This window comes from Lingula anatina, chromosome 1 (genome assembly GCF_051362555.1).
Source record: "Lingula anatina isolate TDL-2025a chromosome 1, LinAna3.0, whole genome shotgun sequence".
Classification (NCBI taxonomy): Eukaryota; Metazoa; Brachiopoda; class Lingulata; order Lingulida; family Lingulidae; genus Lingula; species Lingula anatina.
The window spans coordinates 40,333,313-40,358,443 of record NC_141767.1 but is presented as its reverse complement, the minus strand read 5'-3'; the positions used below and the strand labels follow the sequence as shown (position 1 = coordinate 40,358,443).

Sequence of the window (25,131 nt, the reverse complement as noted above, 5' to 3'; positions counted from 1 at the left end):
TTCTGAACCTTTGGAAGCAAAAACATACCCTGACTTTCTTTTTCTTTGCCTCCAGCATTTCTTCTTTACGTCTGTTAAGGGCTTCAACATTCTTGTCAAACCTTTCCTTCTCATGTTGCATTTCTTCATCCAAATGCTGATTGAATGAATCCAACTCGTCACTCAGATTTTTCTTTCTCTCTGCTTCAAATTCTAGTGAAAAAAGCAGAACAACTCTGTCAAATGGAAATTTTCATGTCCCCCTTTTGTTTTCAACATACAAGGGATGTGGGACTGTCAAAAACAGTTCAGTTTGGACTATGTATATAGACTTTCACCGCAACTATGATATTCGTTTAAAAAAAAATGTGTGCGTGTGTGTGTGTGTGTGTGTGTGTGTGTGTGTGTGTGTGTGTGTGTGTGTGTGTGTGTGTGTGTGTGTCATGAAATATGTTGTATAGCATGTGTCACAAAGGTCATATCACAAACTGCTTACCTTTTCTTTCCTTCCTCAATCTTTCTTCCATTTCTTTCCGTTGTTGCTCCAGGTTTCTCTTCACCTCATTCAGTTCCTCTACAGCTAGTTCAGCCTGCTGGATACCCTCATTGTCTGGGTCAAATTCTCGTAGGGCCTCAGCAAATTCCTGACAAATATGATCAATACATTATAATATGGAAGTTCACAGACATCTTGGTCTGTAAATTAAATTTAATTTTTATTATATATTTGGTACGTCTTTCTCGAAATTATAATTTTTTTAATATAAAAAAAGTCACTCACAGCAGCTTATTATTATTGTTAAAAATGTGTTACAGTAAACAAGTCATTGTTTTTACAGTCAGTTTTCAAATGCTTTGTAACAGTTTTCACAAAATGCAGGCCTACAATCTAGCATTATTTTTCACCCTGGCTGTAAGCTGCAAACTCTGCACATACCTTGTAGTGCCTCTCCTTCAAATTCAGTTTAGCCTGGGCATAAGCAACCTCCCAGTTGGCTAAGGCACTCCTCTCAATTTCTTTCTGTTCTTCCAGGAGTTTCTTGTCCAGTGCTGCCAGCTCCAGCTGTTGCCTGTTCAACAATTCTGCTCTCTTTTGTTGGAGCTCTTCTGGGGTCAGATCTTCTTCCTGGAAAGAATGGCACATGTAATTACATATCAACTGTCTAGACATTTGAATACTTGTTGAAACTGTATCAAAAGCATCTGCCTGACTTGCATATATCATATACAGTGATCATAATAAAACATTCTTCAGCTTTTAGATCACATTTAAGATCAACATTTTTTTTTTTGCTATTATGGTTCTAACATGTCAAATGTGTATTTTTAAATAAATCAAAACATAATTTCATAACAGTAAACTAAAAACAAATGTTAATCAATTTATTTTATTTTACCAGTAATGCTTGTAGTTCAGAATCATGTCTCTTCATTATCTCCTCACGTTTCTTCTCATACTTGTCCTGAAGCTGACTGATGGCGGAATCCACCATCAGATGTTTCTTTGCAGCAAACTCTTTGTCCAAGTCTTGTACCTCCTGAAAAATTTTGAATGAGAAAGATTCATAGTATGGATGAACCACTACAGCATTAAGATGGTGGGAATAATTAAGGTTCTTTTTTTCATCCTTTGTTCTAGAAAAATTTAAAGCAGGAAGAGATTAAAGCTATTGACATTAAAAAATGAGCAGAGCAAACTGGATTTGAGTTGTTATTTGATACTAGTACAGACAAATAGATATAATGTGACAGGCTGAATGAATATCACTTAAACCAACCTGTTGATGTCTCTTAGCCAGTACAGCTCTCACAACTTTATCACTGTCATCTATTCCATTCTCCTGGACTCCTTCCATCATGGCCTGCTGTTCTATTTCCTTGGCCTGGAATTTCAAAGATATATCTAACTTAATGTTATCTTTAGTGAAAGTCAATTTACTACACTGTTATGGCTTACAAACATGATTATCAAATATTATGTCATATCTCAAGCTATTGTGAGCAAATTAATCATATGTATGGCACTTGAGCAAAGCAAAATTCATTAAATATTTCACATTGTGGACAGCAGGACACTTTAATCTGCATCAATGCAACAAATTTAACATGTAAACCTTGGAAGAACACACATTAAGGAATTTTTTTTGTAAAACTTTAACCTAGAATATGTATTACTGCACCACTGGAAACATTCAGTTGCAAACCTTTTGTGTTTTCACTTCGTCTAATTCCTTCTTCTGTTCCAGCATCTCTTTGGTCAGCTGCAGCTCCTGCTTCCTTCTCTGTTCTGCCAATTTACGAGCCTTTCTCTCAGCAAGTTTATCTCTCATGTTCAACTGCTGGCGTGCCCTGTCTGCATCCAGCTTCTCTGCCAGTTCTTCCAACTCATGTTCATGTGAGGCAATAAGCTGCAATAGAAAATGAAAAAATGGAACCATGAAACTTATGGTTATAAATGTGGATTCACCAATATGATAATCCAAAAAGGTGTGAATACCCCTTTATAATATGTGTTACATATTACATTTTAAAGAATTTGCATTTTTGTGCACCCAAAAGTTTACAGGTTGTCCAAGAAGAAAATGGAATATTCTTGTTCCAAGATTCACATGACTGTTCCCTTCATGTGTTTCTTAAGATTCTCCAAATTATTTGCTGGCTAATAAAGCATGTTATAAAGGGTACTCACAGCAGCTACTTGTTCTTCTGTGAGATCAGTTCTGGCAGCCAGTTCAGCAGCTTGTTTGTTCTTCTTCTCTTTCAATATCCTTTCTCTGTCTGCTTCAGCAGTCTTGTTCAGTTTTTTCTCTGCCTCCCTTGCTTCTTTGTCCAGTTCTTCTCGTAACTTTTCACGCTCATCTGCGTGTCTCTTCTTCATTTCTTCCTGGGCTCTTTGCTAAAATTGTTTATAAAATTTGTCAAAACCCTCATTTAAATTTTAATTTAATTAAACTTGGCTCAAGCCTTACAGTAAAAGTATTAAATATTTATTTGCTGGAATTTTGCTGCTAAAACTAATAGAAATATTTTTAAAAAATTGGACACAACTACAAAATAGGAAATATGATTAAAATGAAAAATTTCTTTTTAACATTAACTATACTTATCTCATTATTGAATGTTCAACTTTGATCCCAAGTGACTTAACAATATACAGTTAACATAAAACTCATAACTTTTTCTTCTAACCTGTTCTTTCTTCAATGCCTGCTCCTCCACAGATTCCTGGTAATTAACCTGAGGTGGTTTAAGAAGTCCAGCACCCTCTGTGGGCCTCACTACTTGCTTCATCTGGGCCTCCTGCTCCTCCAAGAACCTCTGGGCTGCCTTCTCTTCTGCCTGCCTCTTAGACTCCAGCAACTTACGAGCCTTACGGGAGGCTAACTTGGCCTAGAATACAACACATTTAACTTTGATTATTGTAATTTTGAAATTTTGTGAGTGTGGTGTTTTTACATGCAGGGTTAAATCATTGTCACGTGCTATATGTATCTATCTATTATGTTCTTGGTGGCTGTTTATATTCAATTCCAATAATAAAATAACTAGGAAAGAGAGAAAGAGAGGATAATGAAAAGAAATGGTCTTAAACTGTTGAAGCATGTGATAAAGAAGCCGTGATAAAAAATTCTAAGCCTTTAAACAACAAGATAAATGTTTCTGGATAACTATTGGATAGTTAGAGGACCATTTACCTGCAACTCCTGTGCTTGTCTGCCCTTCTGGTACTGCAGTTCTTGATCTAAGGTCTCGGAGTCTTTGCGGTACTGGTCAAGTATCTTCTGTTGCATTATGGCATCTATCTGAGGGTTGGATTCCGGCAACTAAAAGAGTCATTCAAACCTCATTCATTTAGTGACTGCTATGAAAATTTAGGGCGCCTGCTTATAAAATTAATTTTTCTGTGGCAAAACCAAAAAGAAAAATTAATTTATCATTATAAAAGGTTAACAAACAAGGTTAAAACAATGCAGTTGTGTAAGAAAATGTCCAATGATAATATCATCAGTGATTATCAAAGCAAAAAAGATTTCAGTATTTTTTTTAAATATAACTCTTAAGGAAATCCATTATATTTACCCTCTTAATCAGCTCTCTCTGAGCATCTTTCACAGTGTTCATGTACTCTTCATTGGTGGCTTCTGTGGCTCTCTTAATGTGTTCTGCTTCCTCAGACTCTAGCTGAGCCTCCAGTGCTTCCCTCTCATAGCTGTGCTGTGTTGACATGTCTTGTAGCACCTTTTCCAGCTCCTCGTGCTTGCCTTCCTGCATCATCTTGGTGGAAATCTGGGCATAGATATATTTATATAGATACATTTAAATGTTTATATTAATCTTTTGTATGTAGGTCTAGTTATTAAGATCTGCTTCTCTGTGAGCTGAATGTATAAAGTTATACACTGTATAAGGATATGCTGTGGTTGCCAGCACCCGAATGTTTGTTACTTTTGTAAGTGCCTAGTAACTTAATACAAATTGTTCATCCACCATTAACTTTGTCAATAAATGTCATGGTTCTTTCTACAAATTAACCATAAAAACACAATTTGCAAATTCATACCTCCATCCTTTCCTGTTCCTGTTTATCTTTCAGTTTGTTCATCTTTTTTCTTCTTCTGGCACCCATATTGCTACGAATCTGTGACACCTGCATGGCACGACGCTTCTCCATGTTGGCTTTAATGGCAGCCTCCACATCAAGTTGGTTTCTGACAATTGCTTGTTTTTCTTCTTCGCTCATGGAACCATTGTTGACCAAGTCCTCCTAAATAAGCAAATGGAGATATGTAGATATTGTCATTTTTTTCTTAAATATTTATAGTATGCATTGCAACATCTCAATATACCACAGTAAACAGTCAAATAACAACAACAGTAATACAGCTAAATTTTCATTTAGCGAATTATATTTTTTAATCAAATATGAACCGAAGGCAGTCTTTCTCTCAAGAAAATACTGGTTATCTACTAGACACTGAACTTGAATCGTAACATCTTTCTTTTACACAATACATCATTTCTTGCTTTAAGACTGAAAAAAAGGGACTTCTCAACTTTATCATTCCTCATTGGATAATTCAGAACCATACAAGTAATTTTCACTAATATATCAAAATTTTAAAAAAAGGTTATACCAGCTGCTCTTGTAGACTCTCAGACATCTTGTTGTTAAATTCATTGGTGGTCTTGTTGCTGATATCAGCCTGTGCCTTGGCTAACTCAGCACTCTCCTCGGCATTCTGGGCATCATGGAGGGCCTCATTGGCCAGGACCTTGCTGCCTATTGTGTCTACTGGGTCTGAAGGTGGCGGGAGGCCAGCAGCTGCAGCCTAAAAGGGGAGGGATAAAATATTATAAATAAAGAGAGATATCTACAGAATGATATTAATCCATCTATTTAGGCAGATTTATCTGTAAGTTTGTTAAACTTCTTAAACTCTGTAATAATTTACAAAGTTTCGCTTTTTAATTTAGAAAAATATTACATGAACATAAATGTATTAAATATGCCAAAGTACATATTTCCCACACCTCTTGTGCATGTTTCTCCCTGAGTGCGGCCTCTTTCTGGCGTCTCTTCTCAGCCAATCTGCTACGTATTTCTTTCAACTGTTTCTCCTTGGCTGAGTTGAACTGCTCCATAGCTGTCTGAAGCTCGCGCTCATGATTGGCGATGATGTCTCGCATTTCTTCCTCTGTCAGATCACCTGAATAATACAACATATAAATGAAGTAATTCGTGGAAATTACAAAAAGCAGTCTCCTCATTACACTAGTGATGTAACAGGTGAGTAATAAGTATTTCAGACTGAATATGACAAAAAAATTTTATGTAATGATGAATTCATTTGGGATATAATTTGTATTTGTTACCATAAAAACAGATTTGATTGTATTTTGACACCTCATGAAATAACAAAAACATTACATTCTATATCATAAAAAAGGTTCTTGATAAACTATAAAGGACACTGTGAAAGGAGATTGTTGTTCATATGGTCTGCATTGTAATTTACCTTGCAGTTTGAAAGCCAGTTTATCAGCCATTTTGTCCAGAAGCTGTTGGCGTTTCTTCTCCTGGTCATCTAGAGCATCAGTCAAGGTCTGGGCTTCTTCCTCTTGTAAGTCTCTCTCCAGTTGTACACGTTCTGCCAGCTGCCTCCTCAACAGATCATCCTGACCCTGAGGTTATAAAAAATGATTATTCATAATATTCACATCCGTTAATGGCTATTGTATTATTATTATTATGAACAGAAGAGATCATCTAGAGTAAAAATGCACATTTTGTATTTTGTTTATATATCACTTTTTTAAAGATTTGATATTTTTGAAAATATCATTGAAATTCCTGTCAATCCTTAAATACAATCCTTAATAAATAAAGTGAAAACTGCCTTATCAATACCAGATGTAAAATATACAAAGATACATATCAGTTAATTCTAACCCAAACTACAAAATATACTTATTACAAAATATACTCTTTCACATCAGTTTGTATCTATCATATACACATTTATTTTTCTTTAAATATTTCTTATTGAATTTCTGTAACTTACAGCCACAGGTGCTCCAGCACCACCTTGTGTGTTGATGTTCAGAACTCCACCTTTCTGTGCGTTCCTGATCATCTCCTCTGTGATGGGAATATTGCCAGAGTTCAGCCGTTCCACCAGGAGTTGTAATGCATGCATCAGTTCTGCTTCCTTGCTGCTACCTCCTGGTGTATTAAAAGAACACATATATATTTTAAGGAAAAAATGGCAGAGAAACAAGAAAACTTTACCTCGATAAAGTACACAAATAAAAATATATACTTTTAGTATTGCTTGCTAATTTCAGGGAAAAAAATCAAGAATCAATGGGTGAATCTATGATTCAACATTGAATATTCTATGATGTTGTCTGTCCTGTAAAGTAACAGTTCTTTATCCTTTTCATGCAGGAACCACACTACAATGTTCTGCAAAAGCCAGCATTCTCTTACTAACAGGCTGAGACCACGTCACTTTTGGGGAGAAAATATATATCACTAGCTCTCCAGGCCAGTGAAGTTTAAATTTTACCAATCAACTGAAAAAAATGCTGGTCCAGTCACAGCAAAGCAAACATATTTATAATGCAAATACCTGATGTACCTACAAGTGCCTTTTTTACTCACCTGCAAATTTATACTTAGACTGACCAGTGCCACCTAGTGTTATGTTGGTGTTCAACACATTGGGTCCCTCTGCAGCTGCACCCTGAAGTCCTTCATGGACAACTTGACCATCGCCCTCACGCTGTCTCTGTTTCTCTATTTCTGCAAGCTTGGACACATCCAGGTTATTGAGCAGTTTTTTGAGTTCCTCATTCTGCCCACTCATACGCTCATAGAAGTTCCGCAGGTCATCCTGATGTTTGGCCAGCTGGGATGCAAGATGGAGATTTTGGTCCTCAAGCTTGTCGTACAGGACACGGACATTGAAATCCTCAAGGACTGGTTCTCCAGAATCACCTAATGAATAATGATGTAAAATTAGTGATTCATCTTCTAAAAAGAGAAATTCATGAGGCAGTATCCTCGCCATTAACATATTAATCTTCCTAATTTTAGCAACACATATGAAAAGCACCCCTCACTCTGCCTGGGTCATAAAAATTCTAACAAGAAATATTGCCTACCAATCTCAAAGTCACACCCAAAGAAACAAAGAAGTTGTCAATTACCAATGGTAACATCAGCTTCTGCCCCATCTCCAAGATGTCTTACAGGGAATGCCCCATGTTTATGTAAATCATCCCAGTGATCACTGTCATACATCAGGTAATGGGGTACAGCAGGTGGCGCCCCCAAGCTGCGATATTTGGGCTTCCAGTGCTTCATGGGATATATGCCAGCATCACGTGGTCGCCAGATGATAACACCCACTACCATTAGGATAACACAGGCACCCAGGAATGCCAACATGCCTAAATAGTGAAAAACAGGTCATTGCTATAATAATAATAATAATAATAATAATAATAATAATAATAATAATAATAATAATAATAATAATAATAGTAACACATTTTTTAATATTTAAAAAAGTCAAAAGTATACAAACATTTTACCTAATCTTGGAGAAAAAAATAATGAACAAAATCAATGTATGTTATCTTACAAATTGAAATCATAACTGAAGGTAAAAGTAGTCACTAAACAAATATCCATAGAGGAGAAAATATTAGAATATAATTAACACATGCACACAAGCTACACCAATATAATCTACCTACCATATATGAGTCCCCAGTCAGGTGCTTCATTGGTCGACTGACTCTTCTGTACCCCAAGGTTCACCAAGTTCGCTGTAGAGGAAGGCTGGATACGACTCTTGTCAGTGCTACAGGCGCTTCCAGCTGGTTTGACTGTCACAATTAACTGCCTGTAAGATGGATATTTATGTTTCAGTAAGTCAAATGTGATGTCAGTTTTGAACTGAAGGTGACATGGTGCCTTTTTTGCTAATTTTTGCTAGACACAATTGATTCATCTGTTTATCTATCAATCAAAAATTTTGTTTACCTTGCATTTGACTGTGCATCCACAAACACATAGGTTCCCTCAGTGGTAAACACATGAGCAAATGAGTTGACAGTTACGTTGGTCTGTTCCACATAGTACGCCAACTCCGTGAAGGCCCCATAGTCAAACAACGGGTTGGAATTGTACAAATGATTCTTCAAGTATACTGGGTAGTGACTCAAGGTACGGTCAGTATCATTGACCCATATCCGGAAGACCATCATCTCGTCCAGTTCAAGACAGATGATAGGGTTGGGTACTGATAATCCAGAACTGTTGGTGATGGTGGTTGTGGTGTTCACCACTTGGAGCAGACGTCTGGCACCGGTGGTGACAACTGAGCCAGTTGTGGTGACTGTAAGATCTTTTAGTGATGCTGGAAAAATAATTGAGATCATTGAAGTAAACCTGATTGCAAAACCTACACAACTTTCTATATCTATATTACCTATAAGCTACACACAAAGTTTGAAGTTTTTTCCTTTCAGGGCATTTTAAGTACACATCTTTGAGCTATCATGATTATTTTTATGAACATAAGGACATTCATCAGGATCAATCACTATTTTAATTTGTTACTAACAGTAATGGTAGATTTTGACCACCCTTCTGTTCTTGTTGAAAGAAGTCCCTTTTTAAAACATGTTACTTTAAAACATGTTATAAGTGTCTTATTTGCTTTATCTTAAGCTGTCAAACAAAGTGTAAAAATGTCATCCAAACAGGATTGATCTAAGCCTTGAGTGATGAATTTCACACAAAGGCCAATTCACCCTTTAAAAGAAATATAAAAAACTCACTAAAAGCTGCATCCGTCTGGTCTGCATCATACAAAAAGTCCCCAGTCATTCTGTCTGGCCAGCAGCTGACAATATAAGTATTCTTGCTGCCAGATGTTTTACTGTTAGGCCCTATAACACCATCCAGTGTCTGAAATAGAAAGAATATTTGGATCTATGTAATAACAAATATTAACAGAAAAGTACTGCTTTCACTGTGACATGTTATTTGTTTGAACCCCAACCAAAAGGTTCTGGATGGACCAAACCATGATTTGGAGCAAATTATAATGCTTTAAAAAAATTTCCTTATATGGCATACTGTCTTTATCATTTGGCAGTTTGTGTGTCATCTTGGTTAAGTATGAATCATTTTAAAATTTATACAAAGTCATGTTTCATAAATGTATCCACAGACATCCTCAACAATAAATAATGGGTCTAGGAACGAAAAAAAAAGATATCTTTTTCTTTTTGTGACAAAAGATGAACAACCATTGCCCTGTGGGAGGCCACATCAAATGCTTAACACCTCTTATCTTACCTGACTTTGGTATATCCCAGTGACAGGATCATAAAAGGTGCTGACCACAGTTCCGTCAGCCTTCCTTTCTACAGTGATGGTTGGTGCAGTGCTGAGGCAGGCTGAGTTACAATACTCACTGGGTTCCACATAACTGTCACACTCACAGCTGTAATACGCAGAGTAAAGGTGAATACAGGTTTACAAAATGAAATATGAGTGAGGGTGCAAAAACTGAAGTATTTCAAATAATAATGAAATATTTCAAACATTTAGGAAAAAGCTGCAAATATATATGCACACCCTAAAAGATATAAATTACATAGATTGAAACCAGTAACATTTTGACATTAACATGGCAATACTCCCTTAAAAATAAGCACAGCAATGTATGATTAAATTTAATTAACCCTCAATGTCTGCATGAAGTTATCTACATTTTATCTTAAAGAAAAATATCCACATGTAAAAATCCTTACCTGCCAAGATCGCTATTCAGTTGTCCACTCTTTCCATCACACTTTTCTGTGCAATCGTAACTGTCAGGGTAGACGCATGTCCTTTCATCAGCCAGACGGACCTGCCCCAGGGAGCAGCGAGTATCCACAATCAACTGACAGTCTCCGTCTCCATTCCCAGTTTCCTCCTTCTGGTCAGCTTCATTGTAGTAGATATACCCTGATTCACACTCACAAGAACCTATGGAGCTCTGGAAAGCTCTGTTCTTCCCAGTACACGTACAGACGATACTTCCCAAAGTGGATGTTGAAGTGCTTCCACATCCTTTACAGGCTGTCTGTCCTGACAGATCATTGAACAAACCTGCAGCACACTGGGCACATTCACTAAATGACTTTGCCTTTTCTCTGTTTCCGTATCGTCCTGGCGGACATGGCTCAGGAATGTGTGACCCCTCTGGACAGTAGTATCCCCTTGGACACGGGAAGTCCATGTAATAACCTGCAGGAGCGTAGCAGTAGTAGCCAGCTGGGCAGATAGTGCAGTTATAGTAGTTTGTATTATTGCTGTATGTGCCGTTTGGACAGATAGTGCAGGACTCTGCCTCGCTGACCCTCAGCTGGTTGTGATCCACAGCAATGTACCCTAGAGGGCACTGGAGTGGCTTGTCACTTCCAGCAGGACAGTAAGTAGTGTAGTTACATATGTATGGCACCTCAGTAGCATTTGGGCAATAATATCCTGCTGGACACAGCAAGGGATCCCCAGTGACTGCTGGACAGTAGTATCCACCCATGCAGTCAGTTTCCAAAGCCGATCCCTCTGGACACTGGAATGTTGCTCTGCATGGTATTCCACCAGTGTTTTCCGTGTTGTTTGGACAGTAGTAGCCTGGCCTACACAGTGGACAGTCAGTCCAACTGGCTGCACCAGTGGTGTTTCTCAGACGTCCTGCTGGACACAGCTCTGGTTCTGAGGCCTCTAAGCAGAAGTGGGCAGCTGGACATGGGATGTTCGTGTAGCTGGCCATACCTGAGGATTGATAAATAAAAAAAAATGTTCAATATTATAAAACTCATGTAGAATGCAAAATATATCTTTTGACATCTTCATCATTTTTGTTACATAACATCTACTAAAAAAGACCTGAGTTATTGTTTTTAACTTCTTCTCAAAATATATCCAATCTAGAGTAATTAGTATGAGATCAAAAAATAATGTGTGGCAAATTAAAATTTCCGACTTATTTATTTTACTTAATTTCTAAATTATCATGCACATAAGACTTACCAGTGTAGTTACACCAGTAACCAGGTGTGCAGGGGTGGCAGTCAGTGATATTGGCAGCACCCACAGTATCCCTGTATGTAAGCCTAGGACACTCTGCCCGTCCCTGCCCTGCCAGACAGTAGTGACCTTCTGTACAGCTGTGCTTTATTGGGTCCCCTGATGAAGTAAAATGATAATGTTCTTCATTACATTCCAATGTTATTAATTTTAGCTAAAAACCACATCCAATATGTAGAAACTATATCTGATAACACAATAAATCCAAAACACAGACTACATGGAAATTTCTCTATACTACCAATTCCAGAAACAGGGTTTTTGGCTAACAACTGAACAATACTTGATGCAGTCCATCTGGTTAGTCACATTAACTTTTCATTCTCCATCCCAATATAAATTTTCCTGTTCATTCACCTTCCAAGCAGTAATAGCCAGCAGGGCACTCCATACAGTCAGACAACTGGCTGGCTCCCTTTACCTCCCTCAGTGTGTGTTCTGGACAGGGGATAGGGTCCTGTGCCCCCTCTGGACAGTAAAACCCTTCTGGACAAGGTCCAGCACACACAGTGCCTGCCTCACAGAAGTCCTGGTCAGGGTTATAGGTGTCATTGTACTTAAGAGTGTCCTCTGGAGTAGGGTCGTATGCTCCTGATAGACAGAAATACCCGGCAGAACAGTTGTACTGCAACTCTCCGCTCCTGAAGAAAGTAGAATTATAAATTATTAATAGAAAAGTATATAGAAAGGGTTCTCAAGCAGATGAGTTGTTATCAATTCTTTTTATGTATGATGAGCAGATAGTTTTCTATGATTTATTGGTGACATGATACTGCATGAATGGGAACATAACCAAACTATATGATAAAACTTTAGTAGCTTGTTTGGCATACCTGCAGAATAATCCTGTTGGACATGGCAGACACTCAGTGGAATCCCGCAGGCCTGTAGTGGTGTTATCTGTATATGTACCATTGGGGCAGATATAGGGGTTAAAGGTTCCTGAAAATAACAGTAACACTTTTATGAACATTTAGCATCTTGCTTTGGATTTTTCTTCACACATAAATCATTGCAATAAATTCCCAATATGCCAAATGTAACAAAAGTGTAGTAAACAACTAGACAGCACATATTTGTGAGATACCTGTTAAAATTTCAAAATACAAAGCCCCAAAAATCTAAGAATCAAATATTCAAGTGAAACAATAATATTGTTATGTAGTCATGCAGCTAACGATAAGTATATTTTCTCTTTTCTGATACTAATCCAATTATTCTTATATTTAAAAAGGATTTTAAAACATTTTTCAGAATACATACAGATACATTAAGAGTAACTGAGAGAAAAAAAAGGGTACAACAAAACAAAAATCTTACCTTCAGGACAATAATGGTGAGGTGGACAGATGAACTCATTGACACCCTGGCAGTAATACCCAGCTCGACATTTTTCACATGAAGCCTGGCGGACATTGGGCTGACTCTGGGCTCGAGGACATGGGATGGGGTCAGGAGACCCAATTGGGCAGTAGTTATTAATTGGGCACCCTGTTTCTGTGGGCGAGGCTGAGGTGGTGGTTTGATTTGGTGGGCAGTAGTACCCTGCAGCACACTGTCCTGTTGGAGAACTCAACCCTGGGTTTGCACAATAGTAGCCTGCGGTGCACGGGGCACAGTCAGCTTCTGATCTACCTCCTAATAAAAAAGAAAATGTTGAACAATGCCCCATATCAAAAGAAACTTATTTTGTTAATGGCTTACTTATGCTACAACACTAATTAAGTGGAATATTCATATAGCCAATACCAATATGATTTCCCGCAAAACACCATTGCCACATTGTTCATTATTTCATCAAGTGATCTAAGCCACTACATTGATTCCCTGTCATAGCATATCATTCAAAAGTCAGTAGTTTTACCTGTGACATTCCTGAGTGTTCCAGATGGACACTCCACTGGTGCTCCTGTTCCTTCAGGACAGTAATAGCCAGGTGGACACAGGTCATTCATGGGGAACAGGACAGATGGTGAGGGTGTGCTGGTACTGGCACCTCCCTGACAGTAGTAACCTTCTTGACATAGACCTGCAACAAATCAAATGAAGTCGTAACACTGTATTGAGTTCATTAAACCTACTTCACTTAATAAATCTGGTCAATAAATAAATAAAATAATAAATAAATAAATTTAGTAATAAAAGTGTATTACCTTCATTACACCTAATACAGTAACTGTGAACTCTGTTGAATAAATAAATAAATAAACAAACAAAATAAATAAATAAATAATCTACTTCACAGTGTCCCATACCTGTTGGGAAAGAGTTACCATATCCCATACAGTGCATGCCAGGTGGACAGTAGGGGCAGTCACTGGCACTGCTCAGGCCAGTGCCATTGTTGTAAGTCCCTGGTGGACATGGCTGGGAAGTATTGCCCTCTGGACAGTAGTGACCTGAACAGATAAAATATACTCTCCTGTGGAAAAAGTTTCATAACACACACTGAAGGCCTATATTATTGTGGTTGACTACAACCAGGGACAGAAATTTCCAATGGTTTAATACCAATTTTGTATAAGGAACTGAATTAACCTAAATATGAATCAAAACCCTTATTATATGCAAAAAATGGCACTACACATAGTGTTCTCATAACAATGACTACAAAATTGACAGTCAAGAATTTTAAGCATCCACACAAGCTGACTTTTATGAACACAACCAGTTAAATACTGAAAAACAATAATCACAATTATCTATTATCTCAATTGAATGTCTGATAATCCCCAAATACAAGATGCTATTCATCACACACAAGCTCACCAGACTTGCAGGGTTCGGGTGTGGTCATATTGTGTTTGTCACACATCCAGCCAGCAGGACATATGGTGCAGTTAGCCTGGCCAGAGTTAGGCTGGTATGTACCCACACCACAGCCCAGCTCTACACTAGAGCCCTCTGGACAGTAGAACCCTGGTGGACAGACGTAGCCGACTACACCATCTAGGGGAGTAGGGGTGGAACTGCCTCGTAAGCATACGTAGCTGGAAGTTGAATTATAATATATAACGTTATTTAGGTCATTTCCTTTTAGTCACTAACAGGTATTTTTCTTTGTTTTCTCTTTCTTTTTTTTTCTTTTGATCACAAGTCTTTGTTTTCTTTTACTGATCAAATTATATGTGTTTTATAATTTCTAAAATGTCTCTATCTGTGGCATGATCCTCAATGAATAGTCACTTATTTTCTGGTCTATAGAAAAGGAATTATCGTAAGGAATCAAAACTGAAAAATCAATAAAACAATACTAAAACAACAATGAAAAATATCTAAAAGCAAAGAAAGCGGTATCAAACTTTTCATAAAAAATGTGCTCTTTTTTTTACCCAGGATCACACATAGGAGCATTATTTCCAGCGGTGTAAGCCATCTCACTACAGTAGCGCCCTGCAGGACACAGCTCACATTCTGTTGCATTGGTCAACCCCTGCACTGTAGAGGAGGTTCCTAGAGGACAAGCCACAGGGTACACAGTGCCATTAGGGCAGTAGTAACCAGCTGGGCATATGTCATTGCCTGTAAAGTTGGCACTGCTGATATCCACCTGTTAAACAAATAGATTGAAAATTAGAATATTACGAAAATTCAAGATAAGAATTATGAAATCATTCACCTAAATTAGTAATGTCATAATTTATTATCTTGGGTATAAATTCAAGTTGATTATCATTAGACAGTTTAAGACTCTTAAGCCGTAACCATAAAAAGGATTAACTAATATAAATATTTCAAATTAAAAGGCAACAAATATTTTTTGACCCAAAATTGACCTCAGAAGTAAATTTTCAACTAAATTAATCACGATAGGTGGAAAAGTAAAAGTAAAATGTATTCCAAAGCAAGTGAAGCATTTCCTGAAAAAATTAATAATTAGCAAAACAAAATGAGAGTAATGAGTCCCCTCATGAGTCCTTGCCAACTGACCAAGTGATTGATGGGTGCTGCACTATCTGCTCCTCCAGTACAGTAATATCCTGCATGACAAAGTCCAGATGGCGCTGATAGTCCCTCAATCTCACAATACGAGCCAGCATCACAAGCTGTACAGTTCTCTACACCAATGGACTGGGTGACGGTCACATAGGTGCCAGCTGGACATGGGTTACTTCTGGCCAAAGTGGTGCCCAGTGGACAGTAATGACCAGTTGGACATTCTGTTGGGTTCACAACTGGGTGACCTGGAAAGAGTGAAATGTTGGATGAAAAAAATGTGGTAGTGCGACAAAAATTAAAGCAAATGGCTATCAAACTCAGAAATGATTTGACATGGTAACCATGCAATGGGCAGCAATGATTGCATGTAATCAAAGGTTTACTAGTTCTAATAAATAAAATTCATGCACTGGTAATGATTTCATTAATTGTTTGATCAATCTATGCAGGTGAAAATAGTTTTTTCTTAAAAATCAACCAGACAAGTGGTCATAGCATTCTGAAATCTGACTGACTATATATAAAATGGACTGGCATACACAATTTAACTAAAAAATGAGACATGCGTAAGGAAATGTGAATGTAGCAAAACTTTTCAGGTTTGTGCATGCTGAACTCAAGAATAAATTAAATATTAAGCAACCATTATATACTGTACACAGATTCGTCTTTATGCATGCAGTGAATGAAAAAAAAAGTAAAAAGAATGCAACTCTTGGATTATACACGGTGCAGAGAAACCATAGGATATTCACTCTAAGAAAATTGGTGCAAAAGGTTTTCACTATTCAAAAGTTGCACACAGAATTTGTTTGGTGCTGTGCAGTATTGGGGTGTGCAGTATTGGTAAAGAAGACAAAGTTTGCTTGGTGCAGTGCTGCAATGTACATCATAACCTAACAGTGGGGAGAAACAAGAAGTGGGAGGGAGACAGCAAAAATTATAAGCTAGATCTGGTTATAACTTAAATCCACATCATAAATCAGTCATAAATGCACTGTTGTATCCTGCCATTTTTTTGTATCGAAAATATATTTCCAATTACAATTATTAGACCAGGAACAATTTGTGTAGTTATGGCAGACTAACAGGATCAAAACAAACACACACACACACACACACACACACACACACACACACACACACACACACACACACACACACACACACACACACACACACACACACACACACACACACACACACACTAAACACTCAAGATATACTGTGGGTTTCAAGCAATTTAGGAGAAAAGAAGATCAAGCAATACATGCAGTGAAATTGCATGCAATATCAAGAAACAACAAATGGACCACTTAACAAATTGCATTCCAAGTGCCCTGTACACATAATCAATGTGTCCACTTGGGATGCAATAGTCAGTGTTCAATAAAGGTGCAAAAATAACCCATCAACTGTGGATAGAACACTTAAATTACCATCAATAACTGTGTTATTGCCTGAAATTTTTAACAGAATTATATGAGGATAATATATTAACAAGGACTGTACATCCTGCAGCTGTTACAATAAAAATGTCATCATGATGATTAAAATAAAATTTTATCACATTAAAAAGCATTAGGCAAGACTTGATCCATACCTTTTATTAAAAAATATACAGTAACATTTTAGCTCCTTTTAAGTCAGACTATACGTTAAAGGTAGTAGGTCATTATCAACATTGTGACTGTGACACAACTATGTAAAAATTCCTTTAAAAATACCATGGTTAAAGTAAAATATGAAAATGAATTACTTTTCAATAAAATAACTGTTTCAAAACTCATACTTATCCAAATCAAATCAAGTCAAAACCATTAATAAAAAAATCTTCCTCTCACCTCCATTTGGATCACAATAGTATCCCTCAGGACATACAATACAGTCATCTCTGCCCTCATTGTGCTGGTATGTGCCATTAGGACAGAGCACTGGCCATTGTGACCCCACTGGACAGTAGCTGCCCATCCAACAGAGCCGGTCAGTGGGACTGGATGTGTCTTGACCACCTGGACAGTAGTATCCTGGGTCACACTGGCCATCAGGGAAGGAGTTGCCATCACCTGGGAAAACCACATTTTTGTCATTTGAATTTTTTCTTCATTCAAGTTGCAAAGGTAAATGTTTTATTGTTGTTAAATACAAATGCCTTTACACAATTAATTTGAAATTATAATAAATGCATCCTTTGACATTACCATTTAAGATGAACAATTAAAAATCATTCAATATAGAAACCCAATTTGATCGATATCTATAAACCAGTCTGTTGTTACCTACATTGTTCACTGAGATTTAACTAAATTCAACATGCCTCACAAATCAAATTTTGCAGAATGAATACCACTCCAGCATTAAGGGCATATTTCCTATATCTAATCATGTTAAATGTTTATCAACATTAATCAACTAAATCCCACCTTGACAAAACATCCCAGCAGTACAGTTGGTGCAGTCGGTCAGTTCATCGCCATTGGTGGCATTATTGTACGTTCCAGATGGACAGGGCTCTGGGACAGCAGTGCCCACTGTGCAGTAGTGACCAGATGGACAGATATGCTGGTCAGGTACTGAACTAGTGTGGTTACAATACCAGCCAGCACTGCAGTTACCTGAACATGGGAACAGTATAGTGATATGAATTTTTTTTTCTTTTAAATTACATTAAAAGTTTACTGTTGACTTTCAAAATAAGAAAGCAAGAACTAGCAAGAAAATAATAATTATAAAGAATTATTTGAAGTTGAAACTAAATTTAATAACTTGTGTATTTCTTTACTCAAATATATGTAAGACTGTGTATTTATCTTACCTTGTCTATGCAGGTAGAACAATAAAGCAAGAAAAGTCTGCTTCATACACAGACAATAAGGTAGTCCATTAGGAAGTAGTTAAAATCTCACCTGTAGGTTCGGCTAGTCCTGGACTCTCACAGTATTTCCCGCCATCACAAGGCAGTGGGTTGGCTGAGCCCCGTGGACAGTAGTAGCCAATTGGACACACACCACCAGTGGTCATTAGGAAAGATGGACAGACACAGTCCCAGGTTGGTGTACAGGTGTCATTGGAGAAGAGACTCCTAAAATGAGACATTAATTACATTCAGGTCACAATAGTACTACTAATTGGCAACCAATCTTTCAATATTTTACATTTTCTTGCACTCTCTACTTTTGTATATAATCACAATATTCATTCAAAAAAAAAAAATAAAAATAAATAAAATAAAAATAATAATAATTAACCCGTCTAAAAGAAACAGTCAATGTATGTTAAGTTTTTCTACATTGTTATTGGTAATTGTTGTTGTTGTTAATTACCCTAACACTCTTTATAAAGGTATTGTACGTAGCACATCATATAATTTATAGGCATTTTACTAAATTAACCTAAACCTAATTCTGTTATTTTAACATTCCAACTTCTATTGATATAGGTTCCATTATTATTTCAATATAAAATTTCTGAAGATTTATCAATGACATATTATGTAACTAGCACTTACTGTAGAGATCCTGAAACATTGACCAGTACTCCAGAGTCGAATGGTCTTTGCTGGTATGACCCTCCTGGACAGTAAAAGCCAGCATCACACTGACCAGTGGGCACTACATTCCCTGTGCCATGACAGTACCACCCTGGGGAACACTGGACACAGTTGGTCAAGTTACTGGCCCCTAGAAGATAACAAGAATGTGAGTCATGGTGTTTGTTTTGGGCAGATGTTGAAAAGATGCCCAAATGCTTTACAGTAGACATAAACCTTGTCTTTGATAAATGAAGTGACAGTTATACTTCATGAAAGGGACTTGCACCAAACAACATCTTAATATTCTTCATTTATAAATATAACCCTACTTTCTCAGCAATACACCATTCATCGAAAAGTATTTAAAGAAATTCTTGCCTCCTTAGACCTGTATTTTTGTAAAAATCATATCACTCTATAATTGCTACTAATATTTCTCAAAATAAATTCAAATTCACTGACCTGTGTCATTGTTGAAAGTGCCAGCAGGACATGGGTACTGGACATCAAACTCTGTGCCTGCTGGACAGTAGTGACCAGCTGGACACATCTCTGGGTTGATAGTCTCATTCACACAGAAGAAACCTAGATAAATATAAATGAAAAAAGGTATCACTTTTGCCAGTTCTTAAATAGTAAAACAGGTGATTTATCCTACAAAATCCATAGTGTCTTGTTCTAAATATCCATATTTGGCATCTTCACACACAAACCACAGAGTGCACATTTACCCCTTGCAATGTGCAATCCATCACTCAAAATATATAATATATATATTTCAAATTACTTGAATTATTTTGAGAAGTGCTGTAGGAAACTTCAAGGCATAAATTGTCTCTGCCAAATTGATTCTATATAAAATTCCATTCTTATTCTTAGACTAATAAAACTATTTTACCTTCAGGACAGGTATCACAAGCAGCTGTCCCAGTCTGGTTGGTGTATGTCCCAGCCCTACAGATGGTGGGATAGGCAGAGCCACCGGGACAGTCAGATCCCATGGGACAGAGTCCACCCTGTCCCGTGTAAGGGACACCATCTTGAGGAGCAGAGATGTTCACTCCTGGGATGATAAAAAGAGGTGAGTCTTTAAGATGGTGCAATACAATATCCTGATTACAACTGTGTCATGGCAAAATATTAAGTGTAGTAATTGTATTACGGACTTGTTTTTTGTTACTGTTTATGTCAAAAGCATATGATCCAACAGCTTTTGTTTCATCAAATACAGTGCACTCTATAGGCATTTTAAATCATTTTCAGCTACCTGCAACAAACCCGTATAAATCTAAAAGGATGCTTTGATTGCTTCAAACTTTTTTAAATAATCGATTTGCATTATATCAAAAATATCTTCAATATTGATCTACCCTACCTGAAGTACAGTAAAACCCAGCATCACAGGCAGCAGTGGGTGCAGGGAGACCTGGAGTGGCACAGTAGAAACCACCAGTGCAAGGGTTGCAGTCTGTTTCATTTGCAAGCATGATGGTGGCACCGTATGTTCCTAATATAAGACAAGAATATGTTTATTTGCACTTCAGAATAAAAATATTTATAGATGTTCACAAGAACATCCCATACATAATTTTAGAATACACTTAAATACTACATACATTCTGACATAAACTTTTGTGATTTCTTCAAAAATCTACCTCAACTTCTTTCGAGGTTAATCAATGCATAACGTGTGAACATTTTTTCCTACACAGCAACAACTAACAGCTGCTTCAAGTTTTGAAAAGAATAACTAACACACAAACAAATCAGCAAAATTTCATTGGCTTCTTTAACAAGAATAAAACTCACCAACTGGACATGGCTGTATATCAGCACCAGTGCTGGGTGGACAGTAGAACCCTTGTGGACAGGGGTCAGCTCTGTCTCTATTAACACAGTAGTGACCAGCTGGACATGGGTAGCATTCTGATGCCCCAGTATGGTTCATGTAAGTGGCATTGGCACAGGGGGTTGGTGAGCCTGACCCTAGAGGGCAGTAGTGTCCTGCTGGACAGATGTCTCCAGTCACACCATCTGGTGGGGGAAGAAAAGAAACAAGGCCCTTGAAGATGCATATGTAATATCAAAGACCATTTAGTTTTATTATTTTTTTATGAATTGTAAGTCTCCTAATTTAATTTGCCAATGATGGTAACACTATCAGATTCTAATCTAATTATCTCAAAAGCTTGTAAATATTTGTAAGTAAATTTACCTGTGGGAGTGGAGACGCTGGCGCCGCCCTGGCAGTAATAACCTGGACTACACTGATTGGTGACATTTTCACTTCCAGACACTTGGCAGTAGTAACCTGCATCACAGGCTAGGCAGTCAGTCACATTGGCTTTACCTAAAATATATTAAATAGGATAGTCAAAATGATTATTTCATAATACACTTATAAAAATACATCATTTCTGGTGTGTGTTTGTCAGAATATTTAACATCCAGAAAGTCTAAATGAATTAATCGACAAATAAAATTTTATTCTAGAAGCATGATAATAATTCTAACATGATATAAAAAATACTGTAAGATCATCAATAATTCAAAAGTCAAAGTATAAAAATAAACTTTTTGTCAGCATAATTATATCCCAATAACTTCAAAAATGAATTTTAAATAGTTATGAGAAAAAAAGAAATGTGCAGTGAACAGTATTGTCCAAGCACAGCCCTTACCATCAGGAGAAGGTTGGTATGTCCCTTGTGGGCATGGGGTTGGTGTAGGTATACCCTGTGGACAGTAGTGACCCACAGGACACAGGTAGCCCCAGGTTGCATTCCTTGGGCTGGCTGCTGTGGCCCCCAGCTCACAATAGTGCCCTGCAGTACACTCTCCCCAGGAGGCAGTGAGGCCAGGTGTAGGACAGTACCAGCCCGGGTCACACAGGGTACATTCTGTAGATGTAGTTAGACCTGTCTGGTTGCCATAGCGACCTATTGGGCAGTTGACACCTGAGGAACAGATCATGACAGCTTTAGTAAATGTCAAGTTTAGGTTACAAACGAGGACTTTCATTTGGACAATAGGTATTTCAGTCTTCTTTTTTTAAATAAGTCACTTTAATTTAAGAATTTACCAGGAAACACCTAGTGACTGATCTTCAAACAGAGTGCTAGCAAATCAATACAATTTTTTTCATTTCTTTCTCTTATTCACTGAGCTAATACATTGAACAGTATAAATATGAGCCACTGTAGTCAACTCACCCACACTAGATCCCTGAGGACAATACAATCCCTGAGGACAGATGTCACCTGTGGCGCCATCTGTAGGTGTGGCAGTACTGGCCCGGCCACTACAGAAATAGCCAGCCTGGCACTGTGCAGTGGGCTCTGTGAGGCCTGCTGTACCACAGTACATCCCAGGTGTGCAGTCACTGCAGTCAGCTGTGGAGAGAAATAAATTATAAATTCCAGACAAATATTGCTATTTTTTAAGGAAATATTTATATCATAATAATTAAAGTTAATATAATTGTTGATAATGTTCATAATAATTAAAGGTTATATTGTTGTTCATCAGACCTACATATATTGAGAAATGTTCTGATGGCAATACACTTATCAGTATATTCAACAAAATAGTGTCACACTACAGATCAGGTTGTAGTCCATGTGGGGGCAGGGGGTAGGTTGTAAGTTTTATCAATACTTCAGCTGCAGTAAGAAAGCCTACAGCACTGAAAGTATTACTTTTCCAGGCTTTACAACAGTTACTATCCACTTTGTCATCTATCATCATTGTTATCACTCACCCTGTGCGGCCAGCCCAGTGTTGTTACTAAAAGATCCAGGGGCACAAGGATTCTGGGTGGCATACTGAGTGTTGTTGGGGCAGAAGTAGCCAGCTGGACACACAACAGGGGTCACCACGCCGGTCACATTGCCCAGTTCATGGGGGTCACAATACATGCCGGATGGACACACATCACAGGATGGTTGGGCTTCATTGCTTTGGAAGAATCCTGGGGAAATATGCTCATTAGATAAATTTGTTGCATATCTAAAACTATATTTCCACTATTTATTTATTTATTTATTTATTTACATATTTACACATTTGTTTATCTTATTTTTGATACAATGGATAAATTGAATGGAAAGACATTCTCCTAATAAAATACATAGAACATAGGACAGTTTTCCTTAAACACAAAGAAAACAACAGAAATTGTACTGATTGTGTATACAAGTTCAGTGTAATAAGACAAAATTTTACCTCTCTGACAAATAACTGGTGATGGGCTGCCAGATGGACATTCTGATCCTTGTGGACATCTGAACTCATCTGGTGTGGCTGTACTTTGGCCACCTGGACAGTAGAAACCATCGGCACAAGGTCCAGACACGCTGGTCAGTCCTACACCATTACAGTAGTATCCTGGGGAAAGAGGATAAATATGATGAAAATTATAAATATAATTTACATAACATTAGAAGCTAATTTTTTTGATGACAGAAACTCATTTTTTTTTAGATATCATTTCTAAAACATCCTGGTGAGATAATTATTAATTACAGGAGACTTTATAGGATGTCATGTGAAACCATTTAGCTTATGATATAGTGCCCTTTCACATTTTTTCATTCATTTTTATATTGTTGTATATCAATATTAAATATTCCCATGTACTGATACAATTACAATGTTAAAAAGGCATATAGTCTACATCAACCTTGTAATAAACTCTATCTCTATCACAATTTACCTGGAGTACAATTCAGACAATTGGCCAGTTCCACATTCCCAGTGGTGTTGGAGAAAGTCCCGTTTGGACAAGGTGTTGGCAGAGGTGATCCTTGTTCACAGTATGCGCCCTCGGTACACAAATATTGTGTTGGATTCTGTACCTTGTTACCACCAGGACAGTAGTAACCAGCTGAACAGAGACCTGAAATAAATAAATGATTTAACTGATTAATTAATGACTGATAAGGATTCTTACATCTATGACAGAGAAATTTGACTCTGATAATACATTTTTACTCCCAGTCGTGGCAATAACAAACTCAGGTGTTTCAACTGCATTTATGCGGACTACTTGCATTGCTGGGTATCCAGGTTTGGCCAGTCTAAGCCAAACCCAAAAACACGAGCCATTTTGTGAAGCAGGTCATTCTCTCATGGGATAATTATGAGTCTACTTACCTGTGGGAGTTGGCAGCTCATAGTTGTCACAGTAGGACCCGGAAGTACATTGTACAGGAGCTGAAGAACCACTGGGGCAGTATGTGCCTGGCTGACATCTTCCTCCTGTGTAGTTATACTCTGGGCAGGAACACACATTGATGTCTGTGAAATTACCTGGAAAAAATTATAATGTTTAACCAGTGGCTGCCACTGGTTTGCTGTGGGTATATTTAATAACCATTTAAAGTTCAGAAGGATTCTAACATATCATTTTAGCAGGACAGCTATGAATAATAGGTATTAATGAATACTTCACTAAAAAACATATACGTTGTACATCAATACATAAAGATCAAAGAAAGAAAGTGTGTGTTTGCTTGTGCATAAAACAGAACAAGTAAAATAATAAGCAGAATTCCAAATGCAATTATTTCTTTAATATCTTACCCAGAACTATAGGCTGTGATGCTATAGCTCCTCCAGTACAGAACCAGCCAGCACTACAGTTCCCAGTGGGGGCACTCTGTCCAGCACTCTGGCAGTACTGACCAGGTGGACACGAGTCACAGGACGAAGAATTGGTCTGCATGGTGTTTGGATTGTATGTCCCAGCTGGACAGGGATTCTCGGTGTCATAGGCTGTCCCAGCTGGACAGTAGTGACCAACTGGACATGGGCTGATGAAGGGATCACTGGTGTTGCTGAGGCAGAAGTAGCCAGCTGGACAGGTCAGGCAAGTGGCACGTCCTGTGAAGAACAGAAGGTAAAACCATTGTAAAGCAAATACCAATACATCGTATGAGTAAATAACTAATCATTCAGTTCAAAAATATGAGAGAGAATAAATGTTCAAAGGTAATAATTTTTGACCAGGTCAAAAAAG

At 37.5% G+C, this 25,131-nt stretch overlaps 1 protein-coding gene across 3 annotated transcripts in view; it reads right to left on the bottom strand.

The window, feature by feature from the left end:
* LOC106164407 (uncharacterized) overlaps nt 1-25,131 on the bottom strand; it is a 72,828-nt gene that overhangs the window by 4,851 nt on the left and 42,846 nt on the right. For 2 of the 3 annotated variants that reach the window (XM_086994481.1, XM_086994492.1), the window contains 48 exons: nt 24,696-24,995; nt 24,267-24,422; nt 23,827-24,009; nt 23,337-23,498; nt 22,873-23,082; nt 22,325-22,504; nt 21,794-22,069; nt 21,328-21,462; nt 20,922-21,146; nt 20,488-20,619; nt 20,011-20,175; nt 19,575-19,697; nt 19,089-19,260; nt 18,487-18,662; nt 18,004-18,195; nt 17,425-17,646; nt 17,020-17,040; nt 15,572-15,825; nt 14,974-15,191; nt 14,411-14,631; nt 13,897-14,040; nt 13,506-13,670; nt 12,962-13,279; nt 12,475-12,583; nt 11,999-12,282; nt 11,585-11,740; nt 10,315-11,326; nt 9,857-10,004; nt 9,334-9,463; nt 8,534-8,909; nt 8,245-8,393; nt 7,693-7,935; nt 7,145-7,480; nt 6,543-6,703; nt 5,997-6,162; nt 5,512-5,687; nt 5,115-5,309; nt 4,541-4,744; nt 4,060-4,266; nt 3,675-3,803; nt 3,169-3,369; nt 2,669-2,875; nt 2,184-2,387; nt 1,758-1,862; nt 1,377-1,517; nt 917-1,105; nt 476-623; nt 29-192 (listed from right to left, as the gene is read on the bottom strand). In XM_086994481.1, the coding sequence (XP_086850607.1) occupies nt 29-192; nt 476-623; nt 917-1,105; nt 1,377-1,517; nt 1,758-1,862; nt 2,184-2,387; nt 2,669-2,875; nt 3,169-3,369; nt 3,675-3,803; nt 4,060-4,266; nt 4,541-4,744; nt 5,115-5,309; nt 5,512-5,687; nt 5,997-6,162; nt 6,543-6,703; nt 7,145-7,480; nt 7,693-7,935; nt 8,245-8,393; nt 8,534-8,909; nt 9,334-9,463; nt 9,857-10,004; nt 10,315-11,326; nt 11,585-11,740; nt 11,999-12,282; nt 12,475-12,583; nt 12,962-13,279; nt 13,506-13,670; nt 13,897-14,040; nt 14,411-14,631; nt 14,974-15,191; nt 15,572-15,825; nt 17,020-17,040; nt 17,425-17,646; nt 18,004-18,195; nt 18,487-18,662; nt 19,089-19,260; nt 19,575-19,697; nt 20,011-20,175; nt 20,488-20,619; nt 20,922-21,146; nt 21,328-21,462; nt 21,794-22,069; nt 22,325-22,504; nt 22,873-23,082; nt 23,337-23,498; nt 23,827-24,009; nt 24,267-24,422; nt 24,696-24,995 (9,890 nt within the window). The remainder of the gene's footprint in view (nt 1-28; nt 193-475; nt 624-916; nt 1,106-1,376; nt 1,518-1,757; nt 1,863-2,183; nt 2,388-2,668; nt 2,876-3,168; nt 3,370-3,674; nt 3,804-4,059; nt 4,267-4,540; nt 4,745-5,114; nt 5,310-5,511; nt 5,688-5,996; nt 6,163-6,542; nt 6,704-7,144; nt 7,481-7,692; nt 7,936-8,244; nt 8,394-8,533; nt 8,910-9,333; nt 9,464-9,856; nt 10,005-10,314; nt 11,327-11,584; nt 11,741-11,998; nt 12,283-12,474; nt 12,584-12,961; nt 13,280-13,505; nt 13,671-13,896; nt 14,041-14,410; nt 14,632-14,973; nt 15,192-15,571; nt 15,826-17,019; nt 17,041-17,424; nt 17,647-18,003; nt 18,196-18,486; nt 18,663-19,088; nt 19,261-19,574; nt 19,698-20,010; nt 20,176-20,487; nt 20,620-20,921; nt 21,147-21,327; nt 21,463-21,793; nt 22,070-22,324; nt 22,505-22,872; nt 23,083-23,336; nt 23,499-23,826; nt 24,010-24,266; nt 24,423-24,695; nt 24,996-25,131) is intronic. The other variant, XM_086994486.1, reaches the window with a different exon arrangement.